The sequence below is a fragment of the Natator depressus genome, chromosome 24, assembly GCF_965152275.1.
Source record: "Natator depressus isolate rNatDep1 chromosome 24, rNatDep2.hap1, whole genome shotgun sequence".
Classification (NCBI taxonomy): Eukaryota; Metazoa; Chordata; order Testudines; family Cheloniidae; genus Natator; species Natator depressus.
The window spans coordinates 7,773,028-7,797,566 of NC_134257.1; the positions used below are offsets into that span (position 1 = coordinate 7,773,028).

Below are 24,539 nucleotides of genomic sequence, written 5' to 3' on the forward strand. Positions count from 1 at the left end.
CCCCAGGCGGACACGTCCCCAGCCAGACACACCCCCAGGCTGATACAGACACTCCCAGCGTGACACAGACACCCCTAGCCGGACACAGACACCCCCAGCCAGACACCCCCAGCTGGACACACCCCAGCCGGACACAGACACCCCCAGCCGGACACACCCCCAGCCAGACACAGACACCCCCAGCCGGACACAGACACCCCCAGCCAGACACACCCCAGCCAGACACACCCCAGCCAGACACAGACACCCCCAGCCGGACACACCCCCAGCTGGACACACCCCCAGCCAGACACAGACACACCCCAGCCGGACACACCCCCAGGCTGACACAGACACCCCCAGCCGGACACAGACACCCCCAGCTGGACACACCCCCAGCCGGACACACCCAGCCAGACACAGACACCCCCAGCCGGACACACCCCCAGCCAGACACAGAAACACCACAGCTGGACACACCCCCCAGGCTGACACAGACACCCCCACCTGGACACACCGTCTCCTGGGGCACCATAAGCTGACAGCTCCCTGGGCCCCACCACCCAGCCCGGCCCCCTCCTGCAACAAAGGGGCAAAGCCCAGAGGGTCCCAGCCCAGGGACGCAAATCAGGCCTGGCCTAGCGGGGCCGTCCCCCGGCTCCCCAGGAGGGGGGCAGAGAGCTCCCTCCCGGGGCAGCCCCTGTCCGGCTGATCCCTGCGGGGGGCTGGGCCGCGCTTCGCCAGCAGGGGGCAGCAACGGGCCAGATGCACCCGGGTCCCCTTGGCCCTGCTGGCGCCGGCATCACGCCAGCGACCCCTGGACCCCGCCCGGAGCCCCCAGCCTGCAGGGACAGCCCGCGCCCGGGACAAGGGGGAGCCCTGCCCGGAGCCCCCAGCCTGCAGGGACGATCCGCGCCCGGGACAAGGGGGGGCCCTGCCCGGAGCCCCCAGCCTGCAGGGATGGCCTGCGCCCGGGGCCTGGGTGTGGGTTGCCAACTTTTTAATTGCACAAAACCACACCCTTGCCCCGGCCCCACCCATTCCCCGAGGCCCCCACCCCACTCACTCCATCCCCCCTCCTTCCATCGCTCGCTCTGCCCCACTGTCACCGGGCGGGGCAGGGCTTGGGGTGTGGGAGGGGGTTCGGGTTGTGGGCTCCGGGCAGCCCTGACCTCAGCTGGTGCCTGGGAAGAGCCCGGCGTGTTCCTGCAGCCCCCTAGGCGTCAGCGCGGCCAGGGCAGGACCGGCTCTCGGCACCAGCAAACAAGCACGTGTTTGGGGCGGCACAATTCCAGGGGCGGCTCCGAGCTCTGCCCCCATCCGCAGGCCCCGCCACCTCGGAGTGTGGAGACAGCGCTCGGAGAGGGGGCAGTTCGCGGAGCCCCTGTGGCCGCCCCTGCACCTAGGAGCCGCACATGCCGGCCACTTGCAGGAGCCGCACAGAGCCAGGGCAGGCAGGGAACCTGCCTTAGCCCCGCAGCGCCGCTGACCGGGCTTTTACTGTCCGGTCGAAAGCCGGACACCTGGGAACCCTACCTGGGGGTACCCTGCCCGGGACCAGGTTATAACACAACGGGGTGCAGAGGGCACGGCCCAGCTGCGGGGCCATAATCACAGGGTCCACGGAGGCCACATGTGGGGCCTTTGTTCTCTCTCTGCTCCCCCTGCACCCCTGGGCTGCGCCGTGTGACGCTTCCTGGGGTGCCAGGCTGGGAGTGGGGTGCATGCCCCCCGTGACCCCCTGCCCCGCTGTGAGGAGCCTCATCTGGCCTTGCTGGGGGTCAGACCCCCGACCCCCTCTCCATGGACAGCACAACCCTCCTCCCCGCTCAGCCCTCGACAGGTCAGCGATCAGCGCCCCCCAATCGCCCAGGATCCCCCTGGGGTGCCCAGCCCCTGGCGCTGCCCACTGGCAGAGTTCCCAGCTCCGCTGCCCCCATGGATTAGGACCCCCCAGCTGAGCAGTGACCCCCCAGCCAGCGCCCCGCTCGGCCCCAGCACGGCCAGGCCTTACAGAGACAACCAGGCTGAGTTTATTGACCGGAGCCCAGAGCTGGAGAAGGAGCCGCTGGAGGCTCCTGTTATTTACTCCTCGAAACACAAGGACTAGGGGTCAGGAAATGACAGGAATGGGCGGCAGGCTTAGAACAAACACCAGGAAGTGTGTGTGGGGTACAGGGGGAAGCCCTGGGCGGGGACCCCTGGCCCTGGTTTGGGCACCAGTCGGGCACTGGGGAGACCCGGGTCTGAGTCCCTGTAGCCCCACAGACTCCCCGTGGGACCCAGGCTGGTCACTGAGCCGCCCGGGCCCCTCTGTGCAGTGGGGAGAACGGCCCAGCCCCCCACAGGGGTGGGAACGAGGCCTCGGAGGGGCCCAGACGCTGCAGTGATGGGTGCCAGGGAAGCAGCCTGGATGGACGGACCCCCCGGGCCGGGCGGTGGCTGTTCCTGCCCTTTAACGCTTCATTGGCAGGACGTCCCCGGGCGGCAGGACCCAGGCTTGGGGACGCGCCTTTCCCAGCATGCACCGGGCCCCTCCCAGCATGCACCGGGGGGGGCAGGAGGGGGCATCACTTCTTCAGCTCCTTGTACACGTCCAGCTGTCGGGGCTGCAACGTCTGGGGGAAATGGGGACGATTCAGCCAGAGACACCCCAGGGGAGGGCCCAGTCCCCTCCCCCGTGGGGCCCCAACAGCCCCTCCCACACCAGGGGCCCATTCCTCACCAAGACCAGCAGCCCCTCCCACTACAGGGGGCCCATCCCTCCCCCTCCAGTGCTGGGCCCCCCAGAACCCCTCCCCTCAGCTCTGGGGCTCCCGGCTCATCCCCCTCTGGCTCACTCTGCGCCCCCCTGGGGGAATGTAATAACCAGCCCCGTTCTCAGGCTTGTGGGGGGGCAGCTCCCCCCTCCCCTTGCTGGGTCCGAACCCCCTCAGGGGGAGGATACAGCGCAAGGGGCCGGCGCTCACCTCGTACATGGGGCTGGGGTCAGGGGGCCTCCCAGGCTGGGCCTGGAGGAGACAGAGGTGTTGCCGGCACCCAGTGCCGAGGGGCCAAACAACAGCAGGGGTTGGTTCGCTACCCGGTGTGCGTCACCCAATCATCACAACGGGGTGGAGAAGCAGAAAAGTTTATTTGCAGCGGCAAAAAGGTCCAGGGAGAATAAAATCTCCAATCCTGCACCCAGAGTAGGAAGTTACACAGGCTTTTATACATCCTTTTCCCCAGCATACTTATCCAATAGCAAGCTGCCCTAAGTATCCACATAGCCAGCCAATCCAGTTCCCAGCTAGTTCCCTGGTGCTCTGTATCATTTGTTAAACCATACAGAAAGCTGCTTTATTCAGCATTGTTCTTCCATATCTGCCCTGTTTGGCCTTGCTTAGTTTCAGGCAGTCTGACTCTGCAGCATATTGTTGCTGATCCTCAGCATAACTGCTGCGAGTGCCTCCAGGCGGGGGGGGGCCAAGGACACTTGGGCCTAGTGCGAGGGGGCTTCATCGACACTCGTGGTCTTCCATCCCCTCGAGTTACCTAGTGGCCATGCCCCAGTGTCCCCAACAGAGGCAAGAGGGGCATTAGCACCAGACCCCAGAGACCTCAAGGGGGGGAAACCAGGAGAGTCAGTGGGACCCAGGGTTTGTGTAACCCTCCCCCACCCCTGCCCAAAGGGGACAGGGTAAACTGGCTGGGGGCTGTGGGTCTGGACTGAGGGGCATCCGCAGAGGAGGGGCGAGGCCTGGAATAGAGGGGGGTGGGGGTGGCCCTTGTCACTCACCACTGGCCCCGGCCCGGCTGTAGGGGGCAGGTTCTCGTACACTGGGACAGGTGCCTCGTTCTCCCTGGGGGTCTCGTTCCAGCAGCAAGAGTCTGGGAGGAATCATCAGAGACGCTGGAATTGGGGCCTTGGCTCCCAGCCCCCCTGCTCTAACCACGAGACCCCACTCCCCTCCCAGAGCCAGGGAGAGAACCCAGGAGTCCTGGCTCCCAGCCCCTCTCCTCACTCCCACTCTAACCCACTACACCCCACTCCCCTCCCGGTGCCAGGGAGAGAACCCAGGGGTCCTGGCTCTCCCGAGGGGTGGGGGCTGTTACTCACAGAGGAAATAGACCCCGACTCCGACCAGCACCATCCCCACCAGTGACCCGATGACGATCCCGGGCAATGGCCCCAGCAGAGAGACCTGAATGGGCACCTGGGGGAGGGGCATCAGGAGGAAAAACGTGTGTGTGTGGGGGGGGCAGTGTTGGATCAGACGTTCAGCCACAATCCCCTCACCCCGCCCCCTGCAGCCCCCAGAAGTGGTAAACACCCATTTTTTCATGGTTTGTATGTATAAGAACATCTTCTGTATTTTCCACAGTATGCATCCGATGAAGTGAGCTGTAGCTCACGAAAGCTTATGCTCAAATAAATTGGTTAGTCTCTAAGGTGCCACAAGTCCTCCTTTTCTTTTTACTTATAAAGTTTGCGGACGATACCAAGCTGGGAGGGGTTGCAAGTGCTTTGGAGGACAGGATTAAAATTTAAAATGATCTGGACAAACCAGAGAAATGGTCTGAAGTAAATAGGATGAAATTCAATAAGGACAAATGCAAAGTATTCCACTTAGGAAGGAACAACCAGTTGCACACACACTAAATGGGAAATGACGGCCTAGGAAGGAGTTCTGCGGAAAGGGATCTGTGGGTCATAGTGGACCACAAGCTAAATACGAGTCAACGGTGTAACGCTGTTGCAAAAAAAGCAAACATCATTCTGGGATGTGTTAGCAGGAGTGTTGTAAGCAAGACACAAGAAGTAATTCTTCTGCTCTACTGCACGCTGATTGGGCCTCAACTGGAGTATTGTGTCCAGGTCTGGGCGCCACATTTCAGGAAAGATGTGGACAAATTGGAGAAAGTCCAGAGAAGAGCAACACGAATGATCAGAGGTCTAGAAAACGTGACCTATGAGGGAAGATTGAAAATATTGGGTTTGTTTAGTCTGGAGAAGAGAAGACCGAGAGGGGACATGAGAACAGTTTTCAAGTACATAAAAGGTTGTTACAAGGAGGAGGGAGAGGAATTGTTCTTTTTTAACCTCAGAGGACAGGACAAGAAGCAATGGGCTTAAATTGCAGCAAGGGCGATTTAGGTTGGACATTAGGAAAAAGTCCAGCAGGGGACTGGACTAGAGACCTCTTGAGGTCCCTTCCAGTTCTATGATTCTATGACCCCGCTCCCTGACCCGGGGATGGAACCCAGGCCCCCTGGTGTGGGGCAGTATTTGGGGCTGGGTCCCCCCAGCACTGTGTCTGTGGAACCCCGGCTCCTGGAGGTGTCACAAGGCCCCAGCTCCTTCCCCACCCCACAGCTCCCAGGGCAGGGTCCACTGGCCACTGGGGGAAGTTTCCCAATAGCCAGTGGGGGAGGGGCAGCAAGTTGGGTAAGAAACCCACTAAGCAACAGCCCCAGATTTGGTGTGGCGGGGGGGTGGAGCCCTGAATCCAGGGGCGGTTGGGGGGAATAGAATAGAATAGAATAGAATAGAATATCAGGGTTGGAAGGGACCTTAGGCGATCATCTAGTCCAACCCCCTGCTCAAAGCAGGACCAATCCCCAATTTAACCAATCCCCAGGAGGGACTCGCCTGCGGAGCCGGGGCTGGGGGCTGCAGCCACCCAACAAAGGTAGGAGGCAGCCTCCCTGCCTCCCTTGCCTGCAGTAACCGGACTTTGAGTGTTCAGTCAGTAAGTCTGACCGGACACTGTCTGGTCCCCTTTTCAACAGGACTTTCCAGTCAAAAACTGGGCACCTGATCACCCTAGAGTGGCGTCTAGACCTTGTGCTGGCCCTCTGCACAGGGTTAATTTCACCCTAAAAGTTCAGGTAACAAACAGTATAGAGTCAGATATTGCCTAGCAACATGAGCTGCCCAAGATCCATCAGTCACTCACCGGGCGCTCCCCCCAAATAAGGGGAAACAGTGACACAAGACAGCCTCATGGAACCACCCAAGTACAACTGAAAATTTAGCTGAGGGCAAAAAATACTTTGGTGGTTGTTGCAAATCTCATGAAATTTCACGGTGAGTGGATGTTGCTCAGTTGTTCCACGTTCATCCATTGGTGGGGTTTTTTGTGGGTTTGTCGGGGATTTTTTTTTGAAACTGACAGATTATATTTTGCTAAAACCAGCCACAAAGATAAAGAAATAACTGGGGACAAGCTCCCCAAATGGTTACATTTTGACAAAGATGTGATTTCTCACTCCTGTCCCATTGGTCATCGTTTTTCTACCTGGCCCCTGCAATACACTGATGGATCCCACATTTTTGCCGGCTTCCCTTTGATTAGCTAAGGCCCTGAGCTTGTAACCTGATTAATTCAGGCAGACCCTTGTGCCCATATGGAGCCCTCTTGGGGCTTTGCAGAGACTCAGGGCTCCACCCTCATGAATTAGATTTTGCAGCATCAGGGCTTGAGAGTTTATTTCGTCTGTAATCAGTGTGGCTTTGCATTTCTGTCGCTCGCTAAATATCCCACACCTGGCCCTGCTAAACAGACTGAGCCTAAACTTCTCAGACAATTGAATATATTTTTTTTCCTTTCAGAAGAGGATGTGTAATTTCTATTACATGCATTGTTTACAGATGAGATTACATCTGGATCGTCATAGCAATCTCACTGCTGAATTGGAGAGAAGAGAATGCATTTCACGTGCTGTAGAGATGTGTGACGTCACTCTGAAACTGTATCCCGCAAGGATTCGGTCAATAGGTGTCTGCAAATCATACCCTAAAGTAGGGCACAGGAGGTCAGATCCAGAAGCAGGGAGCCCCCAGCCTGCAGCCTGTGGAGTAGAGCAGGGCATCTCTGCACCGTGTCATTGGTCCAAGCGCTGCGGGTGGTAAAGGCTGGCTTCACTCTCTAGGTCACATTTTATAACAGCAGCAGCACTTGGTTCCATGGCTGGGCTTCTCCACGGCACAAGGCGATCTCAGGTCATTTCTGACGGCTGGTGTGTAATGTCTTCGCATAAGACTTATGGGAGCAGCATTGCAAGATACCAACCCAATTTTGTGTGGCCATGGGAAACACATTCCCCCCTCCAAGGAATGTCCATGGTTTGCTTGATCTCCTAGGTTGCTTTGTGACCTGTATTGGGGAAAATCCATACATGTGGCTAGGGATGTGTTGATCCATCTACTTCGTCTCTCCACCTCTGACGTGGCTTCGGCAACTCCACCACGTGGAGTAGCTTTATCCGTGCGACATGGCCTTCAGCCAATACGTTTTGAGACAGCAGCAGTGACAATACTTAGCACTGAAATAGCACTTCACATGCGCAAAGCAATGTATAGACATTAATCAATTAAAAACACCCCTGCGGGATAGGGAGAGTGAGCTACAAGTGCCCAAATTCTGGACCAGACCAACCACGATCATTCATCATTTTGGCTACTTATCTCAGGTCCATCAGATGGATCTGATGGGAGGATTTTGCCACTACAGCCCGTACATTGTTCTCAAACAGAGCAGTTAGATTACAGCAAGGCTAAGATTCGCAGTTTAACAGACCACATCTCCAGAGTGCATTCTGAAGCAGAGCGTCCCTCTATATTTGTGGATAAGAACCGTAGCTGGCAATCCCACACTGGTTTCCTTTGTTCCTGGACATTCGAATGTACCCTTGGTCACCGAACTTTACACCCCAGCTGTTGGAAGGAGAAAAAACACAGAATTAAACATTAAGAGAATAAAACACCTTTCTTTATAGGCAGGGTACCCCTCCCCCATTTTCTCATGTGTTTCAAGCTGTTTAAAAAGGGCATCCAATTCACATCAGTACAGACACACACATGCACAGCTCTACACAGCTCACTTATACCCCACGCATATCCCAGGAGCACGTTATTCTATAGATAAATATGGCTCAGTGATGGATTTTCTTTTACCTGTTTTTCACAAGCCAAAAGTCCTTCCCATCCAGGGTGCCATAGCCGATAACTAGAACCGCATGATTCGTCTCGAGAGTGCATCGTGGATCATCGTAGACTCCTGGAAGGAAAGAATGCACAATCACAAGGGAGGAAAAAAAGCCGGCAGGGACTGCTCAGAGCTCCGGTACGAAACTGCAGAAAAACCTGAGTGTCTATGGATTAAGTTTAGAAGTGTGAGCAACAAGAGTGATGTAGTGGTGGGAGTCTGCTATAGACCACCGGACCAGGGGGATCAGGTGGATGAGGCTTTCTTCCGGCAACTCGCAGAAGCTACTAGATCGCACGCCCTGGTTCTCATGGGTGACTTTAATTTTCCTGATATCTGCTGGGAGAGCAATACAGCGGTGCATAGACAATCCAGGAAGTTTTTGGAAAGCGTAGGGGACAATTTCCTGGTGCAAGTGCTAGACGAGCCAACTGGGGGGGGAGCTTTTCTTGACCTGCTGCTCACAAACAGGGAAGAATTAGTGGGGGAAGCAAAAGTGGACGGGAATCTGGGAGGCAGTGACCATGAGTTGGTTGAGTTCAGGATCCTGACACAGGGAAGAAAGGTAAGCAGCAGGATACGGACCCTGGACTTCAGGAAAGCAGACTTCGACTCCCTCAGGGAGCGGATGGGTAGTCCTTGGGGACTAACATGAAGGGGAAAGGAGTCCAGGAGAGCTGGCTGTATTTCAAGGAATCCCTGTTGAGGTTACAGGGACAAACCATCCTGATGAGTCGAAAGAATAGTAAATATGGCAGGCGACCAGCTTGGCTTAACGGTGAAATCCTAGCGGATCTTAAACATAAAAAAGAAGCTTACAAGAAGTGGAAGGTTGGACATATGACCAGGGAAGAGTATAAAAATATTGCTCGGGCATGTAGGAATGAAATCAGGAGGGCCAAATCGCACCTGGAGCTGCAGCTAGCAAGAGATGTCAAGAGTAACAAGAAGGGTTTCTTCAGGTATGTTGGCAACAAGAAGAAAGCCAAGGAAAGTGTGGGCCCCTTACTGAATGAGGGAGGCAACCTAGTGACAGAGGATGTGGAAAAAGCTAACGTGCTCAATGCTTTTTTTGCCTCTGTCTTCACTAACAAGGACAGCTCCCAGACTGCTGCGCTGGGCATCGCAACATGGGGAGTAGATGGCCAGCCCTCTGTGGAGAAAGAGGTGGTTAGGGACTATTTAGAAAAGCTGGACGTGCACAAGTCCATGGGGCCGGACGAGTTGCATCCGAGAGTGCTAAAGGAATTGGCGGATGTGATTGCAGAGCCATTGGCCATTATCTTTGAAAACTCGTGGCGAACGGGGGAAGTCCCGGATGACTGGAAAAAGGCTAATGTAGTGCCAATCTTTAAAAAATGGAAGGAGGATGATCCTGGGAACTACAGGCCAGCCAGCCTCACCTCAGTCCCCGGAAAAATCATGGAGCAGGTCCTCAAGGAATCAATCCTGAAGCACTTACACGAGAGGAAAGTGATCAGGAACAGTCAGCATGGATTCACCAAGGGTAGGTCATGCCTGACTAATCTAATCGCCTTCTATGATGAGATTACTGATTCTGTGGATGAAGGGAAAGCAGTGGATGTATTGTTTCTTGACTTTAGCAAAGCTTTTGACACAGTCTCCCACAGTATTCTTGTCAGCAAGTTAAAGAAGTATAGGCTGGATGAATGCACTATAAGGTGGGTAGAAAGTTGGCTAGATTGTCGGGCTCAACGGGTAGTGATCAATGGCTCCATGTCTAGTTGGCAGCCGGTGTCAAGTGGAGTGCCCCAGGGGTCAGTCCTGGGGCCGGTTTTGTTCAATATCTTCATAAATGATCTGGAGGATGGTGTGGATTGCACTCTCAGCAAATTTGCGGATGATACTAAACTGGGAGGAGTGGTAAATAAGCTGGAGGGCAGGGATAGGATACAGAGGGACCTAGACAAATTGGAGGATTGGGCCAAAAGAAACCTGATGAGGTTCAATAAGGATAAGTGCAGGGTTCTGCACTTAGGACGGAAGAACCCAATGCACAGCTACAGACTAGGGACCAAATGGCTAGGCAGCAGTTCTCTGGAAAAGGACCTAGGGGTTACAGTGAACGAGAAGCTGGATATGAGTCAGCAGTGTGCCCTTGTTGCCAAGAAGGCCAATGGCATTTTGGGATGTATAAGTAGGGGCATAGCGAGCAGATCGAGGGACGTGATCGTTCCCCCCTATTCGACATTGGTGAGGCCTCATCTGGAGTACTGTGTCCAGTTTTGGGCCCCACACTACAAGAAGGATGTGCAGAAATTGGAGAGAGTCCAGCGAAGGGCAACAAAAATGATTAGGGGTCTGGAACACATGACTTATGAGGAGAGGCTGAGGGAACTGGGATTGTTTAGTCTGCAGAAGAGAAGAATGAGGGGGGATTTGATAGCTGCTTTCAACTACCTGAGAGGTGGTTCCAGAGAGGATGGTTCTAGACTATTCTCAGTGGTAGAAGAGGACAGGACAAGGAGTAATGGTCTCAAGTTGCAGTGGGGGAGGTTTAGGTTGGATATTAGGAAAAACTTTTTCACTAGGAGGGTGGTGAAACACTGGAATGCGTTACCTAGGGAGGTGGTAGAATCTCCTTCCTTGGAAGTTTTTAAGGTCAGGCTTGACAAAGCCCTGGCTGGGATGATTTGATTGGGGATTGGTCCTGCTTTGAGCAGGGGGTTGGACTAGATGACCTCCTGAGGTCCCTTCCAACCCTGATATTCTATGATTCTCTGTTCAGTAAAGCTGTTGTAAGCAACAGCACCCACATGGTACCAACATGCCTCTATCCTGGTCCCCTATAAGGGGGGTAAGAATAACAATCCCTCACTCTTTTCATCAGTAGATCACAAAGTCTCATTATCTCCATTGTGCAGATGGGGACACGGAGGCACAGAGGGGGAAGTGACTTGCCCTTGGAATAGAACCCAGCTCTCCTAAGCCCCAGTCCAGCGCGCTGTCCATTGGGAAGTTTAGTTTCTGTCCAATCACTGGCTCTCCTACTGAGGCGGCCAACTTGCGTTGTGTGAGGTGGGCACCTACCCCCAAGAACTGGACTCAGAGCCCCTACATGTTGGATCATATTAAAGAAGTTCTGTATTAAAATCACATAGTTTAAATTCCAGGGTATTACTAATTAAGAGGTCTCTTGGTTTTTGGCACTGTTTCTCTCCCTCTATGTGTGAAACTTGCAAGCTGCTAATTGTGTTAGTACATTCTAAGACAGAGTCTGTTCTCAAAGCAATTCACAGAGAGAGAGACTCAAAGCAATACTCTGTAACAACAGAACCAGCACCCAGAGACTCCCCGCCCTTTTGTTGTATTAACAATTGTGATTAAAATAGAGATAGAGGATGTATGTGGATGGATGCTTGGTGTGGATAATAACTGAATGATCAGGGAGGTGCCAGCCTAAGAATCCAGTGTCCATCGGCTGAAGAAGGCGTCTAAGTGGAAATAACCAGAGGACCCCCGGAGGGCAGACTGGAATCCACCCAACAGCCTCAAGAATGGGAGAACCGAAGAACAAGATAACATCTAGCAGCACGGAGCCGTCAGGAATGTGCTATCTGCTGATTGATTCAGCAACAGAATGATGAAGCAATTCCCATAGGCTGGCATAGGAAGAAATTCCTATAAAAATAGACTCTAAAAAGTGAGAACTTTGGGGTCTGATTCTGCAAACCAACTTCCAGGAGCATCAGATGAGCATCTGACAAGGCCCTGCTCCCTCCTCATGTCCAGGCCACCTGGCCAGTGGCTTGGCATGAGCAACTCTAAGGCTGGTAACTATGATAACAACCTTGCAGAACCTGTGTGTGTGTGTTTGTATGAATGAATGTGTGAATAAATATGAGATTGAATGGAATGTTATAACTATAACTAACTGCTTACTATGATTCTTTCTGTATTCACAATAAATGTGGTATTTTGCCTTTTTCCCTTTAATAAGATCCTTCTGGTTTTTAATTTATTGGTATAACATTTTGGTGGGGACATGCAAAAGGGGGAATATTGGTAAAAAACTTCAGTTATTGTAAATATTGGTGTACACACCGCCAGCTCTATTGAGCTAGGCATTTCTATTAGGTTAACCAGACCTGCTGGCCTCCGGGAAGGTAGCAGGGGACCTGCTGGCCTCCGAGAAGGTAGCAGGGAAAAGAGATTAAACCAGACCTGCTGGCCTCCGGGAAGGAAGCAGGGGACCTGCTGGCCTCCGAGAAGGTAGCAGGGAAGAACAGGTTAACCGGACCTGCTGGCCTCCGGGAAGGTAGCAGGGGACCTGCTGGCCTCTGAGAAGGTAGCAGGGAGAAATAGGTTAACTGGACCTGCTGGCCTCCGAGAAGGTAGCAGGGGAAAAACGCATAGATTAAGCTATGATTCCAGAATCTAGGCTGTGTCACTTGCTAAGTAATACCAGCAGTGACAACGAGATTGAAATATCCATGTTAAGATGTTTAAAAGAAAACAGGGTAAGCCAGTACCAGAGGGAGGAATGGAGTCAGAAGGAACTCCAACCTCACCTTTTGTTAAAGAAATTACACCTTTTAAACAAATCCTTCAAAAATTTGGGCACAGTCCTTGGACTAAACAAGCCCTAGCTGATGTCTGCACTATTTCGGACCTAGAGGATAGATTGGCTCAGTATATCCTCATATACAAACCTTCTAGTGCTGCCAAAAGAGATGCAGCAGCAATTTGGTTGTTGTGGGAGGCACGTAAGGATTCTTCCCTCCGCTTGTCCTCATGTAAAGAGGAAAAGGCACAAATGGAAAAGGGAGCAGACAATTGGAAGGTGCTGGCTACAAATACCCAAAGCCAGCTGAAAATAGTGAAAGAGGCACTCCAGGAATACAAAAAGAGTGAAAAAGTTAACTCTGCAGAGGCTGGAGGGAGGCAGGTAAAGGGGGAGAAGGTCCTATGTACGGCACCCCCAGGCATAATTACAAAGAGAAAAGAGAGTAAAAAAAAAGTTAACTCTGCAGAGGCTGGAGGGAATTAAGCAGCTAAACTTTGTGAAAATGTTAAAAAGGAAAAGTGTTAGAGAAAGAGCATTCTTGGTTTCTTTGCAGACATTCTGAAAGAAAAATGGGCCCTTTTCCAAAGGAATGTCTGTAAATTAGCCAGGCAAAAATAAACTATCTGATTAAAATCATTTGACTGGACAATTTAGTCAAATTTGCTAAAAGAACATAAGGGGGTTCTATTGGAACTTAGCTGCCTCAAATGTATAAAGGGAATGTAAGATGTAAAAAAAACAGAGCAGTGTGGAAGGGATGTTAAGGAAAAGAAAATGTGTATGTATCTATCTGTGTGTGTGTAAATATGTAAAGTTCTAAGGACCAGTTAGTTTTGTTTTTGTTTTAAATAATGCCACTAAAAATCCATTTGACTCTTTAATTCAAAGTTGCAAAACTGACAGACCTTTTTGCTAGACACAGGTAATTAGTGTTGTTTGGCTTTGGGATTTGGCATTTAACCCTTAAAAGGTAACTCAATGCTTTACAAAATTTAAAATGTTTTTAAGTTGTGGCTGCAGCAGGGCAGTCAAAATCAGGAGAATATAAAAAAAAAATTTTTGGATTCTTTTTTGTTTGTTTGTTTTTTGTTTGTTTGTTTTTGTAACAAAATAGCAGATAAGAGTGGTAGTAAAAAAAAAAAAATTAAAAAAAGACAGTGCCCCTCTGAAGCAACAGCAGGGGTGAGGTGCACAAAACAAAAAGAAGCAATGTTAGGAACACTGAGTCTTAAAATGGCTCTGAGTAATCAGACTGTCACTTTGATAAAGGTACATGAAACCTCTGTAAGCAAAAAAAGAAATAGTGACACCTTATGTAAAAATGGATCTGGATAATATTATAGAAGTTAAACTATGGAAGGAATGTGCATTTGCCCCAGAACATGTGCAGTTTATATTGTAGAAGGGGCAAAAGAAATGCAAACATACCATGCTACTTAATTAAAATGCTATTAGGGCTCCAAAGGGAGCCACAATAGGTGGTTTTTTTTTTTTCAGATTGCTGTGTGTTTTGGAAGCAGAAGTTAAAAGTAATCAAAACTCTGGTGAAAGTTGATTGTGTCCCTTTGAGTCTCTGAGCTGCTGATGGCTTTAAATCCAAAAGCAGGAAGCTTCTGTGAAAATGCAAATTATTAATGATAAAGGAAGGAAAGAATTAGCAGCACAAAGGAGCTGCAGATAAGGACACACCTGGTCAGCAAACAAATTGTCTAAATAAAAAGCATGGGATAACAAGATAATTTTAATAAATTTAATGATAATAAGTATCCCTGTAACAACGTATAGTGTGTATGATTTTTGGAAAAACCCTTTAAGGTCGTATGGTAATGCTGCTTCTCAGTTATTACCTGTAAATAAAACTTAAAGCTTAACACAGCAGGAAAAACATTATAAACTTGGTCTGCTGTATAAGAAGGAAAACTCAGGGATTTAATGACTAAACAGTGGGATAATTTCCCCATAACCCTTAAAAGATAAAAGCCATTGAAACCTGGCCTGCCTATAGAACAAAAACAGGAAAATGTGGGGGCAATTCCTCTGTTTTGCCTGCAATCAGCAAGGGTATTTGTAAAAGAAATATTTTAAGCAATAATTTGCCACCCCAAAAGGGGTAGAAACATGTTTTTTGTCTTTCAGAAAAATCAGGAAAAGCTGATGCCAGCTGAAAAGCAACCCAAAACCATGAATCTACTGTCACAATAGAAATTGTGTTTTGTGTTCTATGTTTTGTCTTGTTGCTAGCACTGTTGTGTGTTTAAAAAAAAAAAATACTGAAGACCTGCAGGAACTTAAAAATAAATTAAGCTCTCTGTCCCAGCCGCAGGACAGCCTGATACAAAAACAAGTACATGCCAATGTAGACTTGGTCCAAATTGGTCTGGGTAACCTAAAAGGCCAATGGAATCTTTAGTAATGGCTTAATACTACCACATGGCTTATCCATAAGAAAAAAAATATATTAGAAATAGGAAACTACGCAGCCATAGCTCTGGGATGCACTGAAATGCAGATACTTGCCCTAGCTACTTTGGAACACAAAATGTTCTGGGTCATATTGGGAAATATTAAGGGTTTGATGCATTTGTTAAAAAAAAGAAAGAGATCATTGTTCGACACTTATCAATATGAATGGATGCAATATGTTTCCAGGATTGTAAACCAGACTTGTTAATGGGAGAAATTGTTGTCAAAATTGCACACCAACAGTCCCTGGAGGCAAAGGTATTGAAGGTTAACCCACTCCCCATATTACACATGGGATCCTTCTGGCTACTCTGGACCTCGAGCCAGTGGGCTGGGGAGAGAGGGAAGCTATTGGACACTAGAGGTTGTACCGAATGGACTCCTCAAAAGTGGGTGTGCCTCACCTTGCCTATTGCCCCAGAACCTTGTAGTAAAGATACATCACTAGGATCATGTATGTGGCATGAATTGGAATCACACACTCAAATTGCCTCACAGTACTTTCTCTTGAATAGGCTACCTAGAAAGTGACACTGACGATTATAAATCTTAGTGTCAAAAGGGGGATTATGTTGGATCATATTAAAGAAGTTCTGTATTAAAATCACAAATGAGTTTGATTCCCCATAGTTTAAATTCCAGGGTATTACTAATTAAGAGGTCTCTTGGTTTTTGGTACTGTTTCTCTCCCTCTATGTGTGAAACTTGCAAGCTGCTAATTGTGTTAGTACATTCTAAGACAGAGTCTGTTCTCAAAGCAATTCACAGAGAGAGAGACTCAAAGCAATACTCTGTAACAACAGAACCAGCACCCAGAGACTCCCCGCCTTTTTGTTGTATTAACAATTGTGATTAAAATAGAGATAGAGGATGTATGTGGATGGATGCTTGGTGTGGATAATAACTGAATGATCAGGGAGGTGCCAGCCTAAGAATCCAGTGTCCATCAGCTGAAGAAGGCGTCAAGTGGAAATAACCAGAGGACCCCCGGAGGGCAGACTGGAATCCACCCAACAGCCTCAAGAATGGGAGAACCAAAGAACAAGATAACATCTAGCAGCACGGAGCCGTCAGAAATGTGCCATCTGCTGATTGATTCAGCAACAGAATGATGAAGCAATTCCCATAGACTGGCATAGGAAGAAATTCCTATAAAAATAGACTCTAAAAAGTGAGAACTTTGGGGTCTGATTCTGCAAACCAACTTCCAGGAGCATCAGATGAGCATCTGACAAGGCCCTGCTCCCTCCTCATGTCCAGGCCACCTGGCCAGTGGCTTGGCATGAGCAACTCTAAGGCTGGTAACTATGATAACAACCTTGCAGAACCTGTGTGTGTGTGTTTGTATGAATGAATGTGTGAATAAATATGAGATTGAATGGAATGTTATAGCTATAACTAACTGCTTACTATGATTCTTTCCGTATTCACAATAAATGTGGTATTTTGCCTTTTTCCCTTTAATAAGATCCTGCTGGTTTTTAATTTATTGGTATAACATACAGGCCACCAAAGAGATGTCAGCTAGAAAAGGACGTCTGACCAGTAGACCTGAACTACCTCCCTAGCAATGAAAGGCTCCATTTTCCCATCTGCCCCTTGAGCTATTTCAGTATCCCCACTCCCATAAACACCGGGAAGGAATCTTTCTCCCACTAAGGTCCCTTCACAATATTACCTTAAAAGGCCCATATCCAACCAGGAGAGAATTCCCCCAGCACAGGAACCAAGTCAGACAGCCACAAACTGTCTTAGGACGCCCCCTTTGGGAAGCTCTGGCGTAGGGGACATTCCAGCCAGGGTTAGGGTCTACAGCAAGTCTGTGGGGTGCTGCTCCCATTTGGTGGCTTGACTTGGGCTGCCATATCTTATGCAACACCCAAGGCTGCCTAAATTATCCCATGAGCGGCCTCAATCCCAGAACTGGGCTGAAAGGCCATTTTAGAGCTGACCTGAGTCTGGTGCAGCATAAAATTGGCCCCACAATGTCTGACGGTGCCAGAGGTGCTGGAACTATGGGTGCTGGGGACGCTGCTGCACCCCCTGCCTTGAAGTGGTTTCCATCATACACAGGGTTTACCAGTTTGGTTCAATGGCTCTCAGTACCCCCACTGTACAAATTGTTCCAGCACCTCTGGATGGTGCCCATTAGGGCAAAAGTAAATACAACCCACAAAACAAATTTTAAAAAGCACAGGTTAATGTAAGCCATGTCCACTCAGTGGGGTGTTCTGTCCCCATCTAGTGGTGGCTGGGCCACAGAAAGGTTGATGAGCCTCCCACAGCCTTGGCTAAAAGAGGTTGGGTCTTTTAGCTCCAGCAAGAAAGACTGATGCGTTAAGATCCAGAAGTCCCAGTCCCTGCTGCTCACCCCGGCACACTGGCATTGCATGAACATGAGTGAAGGGTCCACCCTGGGGTGCTATTTTAACGACACCCTGTAAGACACCAGCAGGAATTGAACCCGGGGTCGTTAGCCCTTGAAGCACCTTTCGAGCTAAAGGAGCATCTCTGGTCATTTGTTGTTACCATTAATCTGTGTCACAGGAGCACCTGCCAGCCCCAGACATAGACCAGGGCCCCACGGCGCTGTACAAACGCAGAACAAAAGGATCGTCCCTGCCCCAAAGAGCTTCCAATGTAAGGGTATGTCCACACTGCACACTCCTGATGGCAGCGTGTAGACTGTATACACTACACACACCCCCCGCATAAACAGCAGGGTAGACGGCTTAGGGGAGTAAAGACATACCTGAACCCTTAGGGTATATGCCCTACACGGCTCTCTACACGCCCAAGCAGGGCCTCCCCCATCTGCACTGCTCGTTTTAGCAGTGTCATACGTCGCTACCTCCCCGCTGCTGGGGCCTTTTTCTGCCACAGGGAAAGACTCCAGCAGCGGGAGGTAGTGGGGAAAAACTCTGACAGCTCCCACTGCGTCCAGCGCCAGAACCTTCCAGTGCTGTGGGTAGCTACACAGCGCAGTGCGGACACAGCCTGCTTTTCACTGCTGTGTGTAGCTGCGCCTACCCTGCACGCCACCAGCAGTGGTGTGCAGTATAGACATACCATATGTATAGAACAAAAGAGATTAGCTTCCAGCAGTACTAGGCTTTTATCCTCTAACTAGCTGCTAGAGGGGGACATGTAACACACATTGAACCAAGCGATCACGTGATGGTGTCACTCACAAAATGCAAAATGTGCTTTCAGCTGCCTGTGGTTTTTGTTTTCTAATGACTGTAATTTATTGAGGAACCAAAAGATTCCAGGAAATAACAAGAAAACAAAAGCCAGGTCTCCATGGGAAGAGCACAATGTGCACTTCTCCTCAGTAGCAAGCTGCAGAACAAATAGCACCTTCCTCCACATTCCTCTTTCAGTTTAAAGAGACAGTCCTTAGAAAGCAAAGGCATCACGGCTTCAAACTATGTACAGCACCGGGCGCGAGGTGTTCTAGCTTAGAGAACGTACCTGATCTGTACAGGAAAAACGAAGGCTGTTTCGCATCTATGATGACGGACACAGGTCCGATATTGGCTACGGCATCCCTCAGGGCTGCTTCATCGGCATACGGAAGCTCAACGAACTTGGAGCAGGTGGCGGCTCGCGTGGCAGGGTTATAGTGACATGTTCCGTTCTGGCAGTGGCAAAGAGCAGATGAAGCAGGGACATTTCAGCCTCTGACATGAACATCTGAGCCACTCGCAACACTTGTTTTTATCTCTTTTGTATTCCCCTCCGTTGTCTGAATCCCTCACATTTCTTAGACCACTGCTGCTCCCTCTGGAGCATTCCCTCTGCCTCTAGGGATTGAGATCAGACTTGAGGGACTAATCGGTTTTTCAGTTCGGTGACTTACCCAGAAAAATAAAATTTAAAAAATCTGTTTCAAATCGAAGTGGAATTTTTTTGTTATTATTTTTTCACTGAAACAAAAAAAAAAATAAAAAAAATTTGTTCGGGTCAAATGAAACCTTTCGAATGTCATTTCAGAATGAGCTGTCAAAATGGTTCATGTTGGAAATGCCAAAACAGTGCATTTCAACATTTCCGGGGGAGGAGGGGAAATCAGGTTTTTTCCCCAAAAAAAATATTTGCTGAATTTGGGTCAAATTCATAGTTTCAGTGCCCTGAAAAATGCATTTTTTGGTAAACTATGTGCCAAAAATTTTTTACCCAGCTCTAATTGAGATGCCCCAGTGCTGGTATCTCTCCTTTCCCATCACTCAGGTAAGAAGAAATTTGAGGACTCAATAAATGACAGCAATAAAAATTTGCAGCACTTGTGTAGCATCTTTCATCTGCGGATCTACGAGACTTATGCAAACATTAATTAATTAAAAGCCTCCACACACCCCCGAGATGGAGGGAAGTGTCATTATCTGGGTTTCACAGAGTAGAAGAGTGAGGAACAAGCAGAGCTCAGATTACAACCCAGGAGTCCTGACTCCAAATTCCACTGTGCTAACCACTAGATGCCATTCTTCGCCAGTGCTGGGATTAGAACCCGGGTGACCTGACTCCCAGTCCCCCCTGCTCTAACCACTAGAGAACACTGCCTTGAAGATCCCTTCTCCTGATCTTTGTGCTTATACAAACAAGAAAGAAGGACCCAGTAAAACAAGCCACAAAGGCTATGTCTGCACTGCAATAAAATACCCGCAGCTGGCTTGTGACACCTAACTCAGGCTCTTGGGGTTCAGGCTGCAGGGCTATAAAATTGCAGTATAGACCTTTGGGCTTAGGCTGGAGCCTGGGCTCTGGGACCTAGTGGGGGAGGGTCTCAAACCCTCTGCGACGCAAGCCCAGAGTTTGTAGAACTAGAGTTAGCAGATCCTGGGTTTGGTAACCTACTGTTTGAGTGTCTACACTCATTTGTAACCCTAAGTTAGGAATTGTCGAACCTTGGATCCCAACCTGGGGCTCCAGCGTTGACTCTGCATTATGCAGGGCAGAGTCCAAGCACCGTATCCCACACTTCCTAGCACCCTCACAAAATGTGGCCACTCCAGCCCTTTGTTCACAGTGCACCATGGGAAATCTTGACTGTCCACCAAACTTGACTATCCAGAGGACAAAAAATGTGGGCCTGTGGGATTGTGAGATACTTTGGGTGGACTCCCAGAGCATGAATCCAGTGGGGCTGCATCTATGCTGCAAAGCAATAGGGCTTGAACCCTGAGTCCCAGCTTGACTCAGGCTTGGACCTTCCTGGGTCCGAGCCCTCAGTTAGCACAATTTGTGTGTCGATGGAAGAGGGGTGAGGCTTGAGCCTGAGTTCAAACCCTGGGCTTACATTGCAGTGTAGACATACCCAGTGTTTCCAAGCCCAGGCTTGAGCATCCACATTGCATTGTAAACCTGGGTTTCCAGTTGCTGGATCCAGGTCTCATAGCCATGTTAACTGCATCACGCAGACTTTCTGACTTCAGTCTGCGGCTTGAGCTGCGTCCCCACTGCAAAATGACAAGGTTTGGACCCAAGTCACAGCAGGACTCAGACTCTGACCCATTCTCTCAGCAGTGTCATAGGACCTGGGGCCTGAGCACTTGCTGACCTGAGTCAGGCTGATCTGTGTGAGGATGGAAAGGGAGCCTGGGCTCAAACCTGAGTCAGAACCCAGGCTTAGTGTGCAGTGTAGACAGACCCTCTCTGTGTCTGTCTCAAACCTGGATACCAACCTGAGCTGTGTACGGATAGGAAGCGTCCGAATCAATGCCGTCATTATCAATGATGTACTGGAAGGCGTGGGTCATAAATCCACCGCTGCAGCCATGGTTCCCGTACATAATGGAACAGTCGACTAGGTTCTGTGCGCTGAGAGACACCAGGTTTCCAGTTTTCAGTTTCACCTGGGCTTCTAGGGCACCGACAGCACTGAAAGCCCAGCAGGCGCCACAGGGCCCCTGAAAAAGCCAGAGAGATGCACTGAGCCACTGCTGTGATGGGCACCCATGTCAGCAAAGGGAACAGATTGAGCCTCCCACCTGATTCTTCACATCAGTAACACATCCTTTGTCCCTCCAGTCCATGGAGTCCGGCACTTGGCTGCCAGGGCGCGGCCTGTAGGTGGAATTCCGGTCAGGTCGGTGGGGAATTTTCACTCCAGTTAACAAAGCAGCTACTTCCTCGCTGGTCTAGTTAAAAGAACACACACACCCCTTCAGACTGACATCCCCTTCGATGTACAGTGGGGAAATTCAGATACAAACTCTGCAGCTCAGGTTCAACTCATGTTCATTGATACAGTGTTTTCCTTCATGCAGTGAAAAATATGAGCAGGACTGAATGCTGGGGATCAGCCTGGCTGACACAATAGCCTATGCTGTAGCTTTGTTTGCTGGAAACATAACCCTTAAAAGCACAAAACCCAGAGGCAAATAAAAAGAGCCCCCAGATTTAGACTTTTTTTTAATGCCAGGATTTTTAAGCCCCCCATGATTTTAGGGGCCTGACTCCTGAGTTCTGAATGCTTGGCGGTGGCAGTAACGGGATCTGAAGCACAAGCCCCTGCAATTTCAGTTAAAGGAGCAACTTCTTTAACCCGCAATGGCCTAGCAGACAGGTTGTGTGTTATTCCACACGTGGCATTCCTCATGGGGGTAAGGAAGGGTGGCAGACACAGTAAGGTAGAGAAGCAGGAACCTGCGGGAATGGGATTCCCACACTTTTGACTTCACATGCACTGTATGTGCAAGGTCACGCTGCTTGGAGGATGCCACTTGCTACAGAAACATTCTGGGGGGGAGGCAGGGGTCACACCAGCAGCGGGCTAGCAGGGGGTGGAGTCCCTGCACTTAAAAAACCAGGACTACCCCCCGATGGCAGATTTCCCACACACACCCCTGACCCACGCAAGTAGAACAAAGATCTGCACAGCTCTCGGGTGTGGTGACGGGGGCAGGTTTGCTGCTGGAGGACGCAGAGGGGTGCTGTGCTTTGTGGCCTCCCTCTGCACTGCTCATACTAACCCTGGATTGGCTGGAGCTTATTCTACCCTGTAGCGGGGTAGACACCCGCTCCTGCCCTAAGGGGCTTAGAACAGCCCCGGAGAGGGTTGTGGCTGGGGACAAGAAGCCTGGGCTGATTGGGGAAGGCAGCAACAACTGGGGCCAGGCCCCAATCAGGCCCAGCTGGCCCCTATAAGAGGCTGGAAGCCAGGAGTCCAAACAGACACCCCCTCTGCCTGTAGAGAGAGAAGGGCCTGGCTGCTGGGGAGCCTAGCCAAGTGCCCAGAGTGGAGCAGGGCTGGGGAAAGGCCAAGGGAGCTGGGGAGCTCTGGCCTGGAAACCCCCAAGGCTGCGGCCTAGTTGAAGGCCAGTTAGGTACTGCGGTTGCAGGGGGCAGCCCACGGGTAGGCAGAGGCAGCAGGTCCAAACCCAACCTTGCCTGTGAGGAGTGGCTTATATACTGCAGTCAGCCTCCATGAACGGGGGCTAGATAGTGACGGGGCAGTAGCCAAAGACTGAGGCGAGTTATGATAGGGGGTAGGGGTTCCCCTGGGTGGGGAGACCCTGCAGGTGAGGGGTTACTGCCAGAGGGCAGCACCCTGGCGTACAAAGGGCACCGGGTCTGGGAGGGACACGGGGGCCCAGCGTAAGTGGGACACTGGCCTGCAGAGGGTGCTCCAAGGCTGGAAATAGAGCTAATTCCCAAGACACCAGCAGGAGGTGCCGCAGGGGTGAGTCCCACACACTTACATGCCCCTGATTCAGTTACATTCTCTGGCCACGGCACCCCAAGGGCAATACAGATAATTCCCAGATGCCCGGTCACTTGGTCTGTAGCGATTTTTTTTAACTTACCATGTCTGCCAGGTGGTTCATGCCCAGCTCATAGGAATGCAGCCCCAGTGAGTGCTCAAGGTTATGCAGCGTAACGAGTTTGAGGTTCTTTTCCCAGGTCACGCGCCGTTCCCCTTCCTCTTTCTGGAACCAAAGTACAGTCCCCACAATACTATGCAGTAGCCCAGAGGAAACCATCTGCAGTATAAATGGGTTATAGTTCTACAGCGTTTTTTTTATCCCCCAGGAACCCAAGGCTTTGCAAAAATGTTGCCCAGATCCTGCAACACTCACTCAAGCAAAGCTTCCTAGGAAATAAGGGGAGTCTTAACAAGTTAAGTGTGGCAAGATTGAGTCCTACCCCAGCCCCAAAATGCAGCCAGTTCTGGAGTGGTCTGCAGCTGTTTTTTAACAGCACACAGCAACACTATACAACAGGGTAGGACAAGAAGAGAAGAATCACATTGTATCCACTTAAATCATCAGGGGGAATTATAGGGAGGCAGAATGTAATTGCCACCAGGACAGTGATGATACCTTGTAATTTAGGAGGAAAGTACTGTAGGATTCGCTAATGACCCCAAGCAGTCGGGGCCTTCAACTAAGCCAAAGTAATTAAGAAGCTGAACATACAGTTAGGATGCAAAACAATATCAATAATCGAACATTCACAAGACAGCTTACAGCTGTGCAAATCACTGACTTCTTGGTTTGGCAGCCAAACCAAACAATGTTTTAAAAATCAGTTGAAGATTTTTGGACTTGGGTCAAACATTTTGTTTCAATTTAGGGCTTTTTAAACCTTTTTATTTAGTTATTGTGAATAGAACGGAGAGAAATTCCAAGACAAAATGGCTTTCCAAAAGGAAAAGTCAAAACGGTTCATTTATTAAACGCTGAAATGAATCACTTTTTCCCACCTTCCCATTTTATTTTTTTTAATTTGACAGAAACAATCTGCCAAAATCTAGCCAAATTCCCCAATTGTTTCTGTCAACCCGAATATGCATTTTGCCACCAAAAAAAAAAAGAAAGAAAGAAAGAAAAAAGAGGTGTGTGAAATATGTCACCTGGCTCTAATATATCCCTAACAAAACACGCCTTAAGAAATCAGCTAACCCCCTGGGATGGTTTCGGCAAGGTGGAGGGTACATACAGGGCCCAGTGCTCATTGAAGCTGAATGCACTTCTGAAAGCAGAGAGAGCTTTACAGTCTCCAGGAGAGGAGCAGGAGGCACGGATCTCAGTGAGAGCTGCCGGAGGGCTGGCATGCCAAGGTCCTGGATACCTGCTGACCGGAGGGGAGATGGTGATGGAAATCCCCCTCCCCTACTTCGAACCCACAGCTGCACAGACCCCACCTTGTGGCTGTATTGCTTGCCATAGGTTTTCTTCCAGAGCTCCCAGTGGTTGTCCAGCGTCGGGTCTGAGTGTAGATGTGCAGTAGCAGCAGAAGCAAGAGAGGCCAGGAAGATACAAAGCAACAGCTTCATTCTGGTCAGCAAAAAAAAAAAAAAAAAGAGCACGCTGGTGAAAGATAATATCTGCATGGTTAAGTCAAGTGTCTCAATTTCCTCCACTCAGTGATGGTGCAAAAGATCCAACACTGACTTGCTGAGATTTCTCCACTCTCTCTGCCAGGAGCAAAGTGTCAAGAAGCAAACCCTGACCCTGCAGCAGCTCTCACACTTGTACCTCTTGGGGGCGAGGGGGCAGGGGAAGGGGCTTCCTGGAACCCCATACAACAACAACAGACTTGAAAGGAAAACAGAGCTAGGTGAATGGATAATATCCCCCGGGTACTTCCACAGC

General features: G+C 50.1%; 1 protein-coding gene across 1 annotated transcript; it reads right to left on the minus strand.

Moving 5' to 3' along the window:
* Positions 1-7,558: 7,558 nt before the first annotated feature.
* LOC141976996 (cathepsin S-like) lies at positions 7,559-24,235 on the minus strand. The gene is made up of 7 exons (XM_074938190.1): positions 24,089-24,235; positions 22,749-22,871; positions 20,931-21,080; positions 20,625-20,849; positions 18,415-18,580; positions 7,919-8,021; positions 7,559-7,678 (listed from the first exon to the last, which is right to left on the minus strand). The coding sequence occupies exons 1-7, from the start codon at positions 24,218-24,220 to the stop codon at positions 7,579-7,581; spliced, it is 999 nt and encodes a 332-aa protein (XP_074794291.1). The 5' UTR covers positions 24,221-24,235; the 3' UTR covers positions 7,559-7,578.
* Between the last annotated feature and the right edge of the window lie 304 nt (positions 24,236-24,539).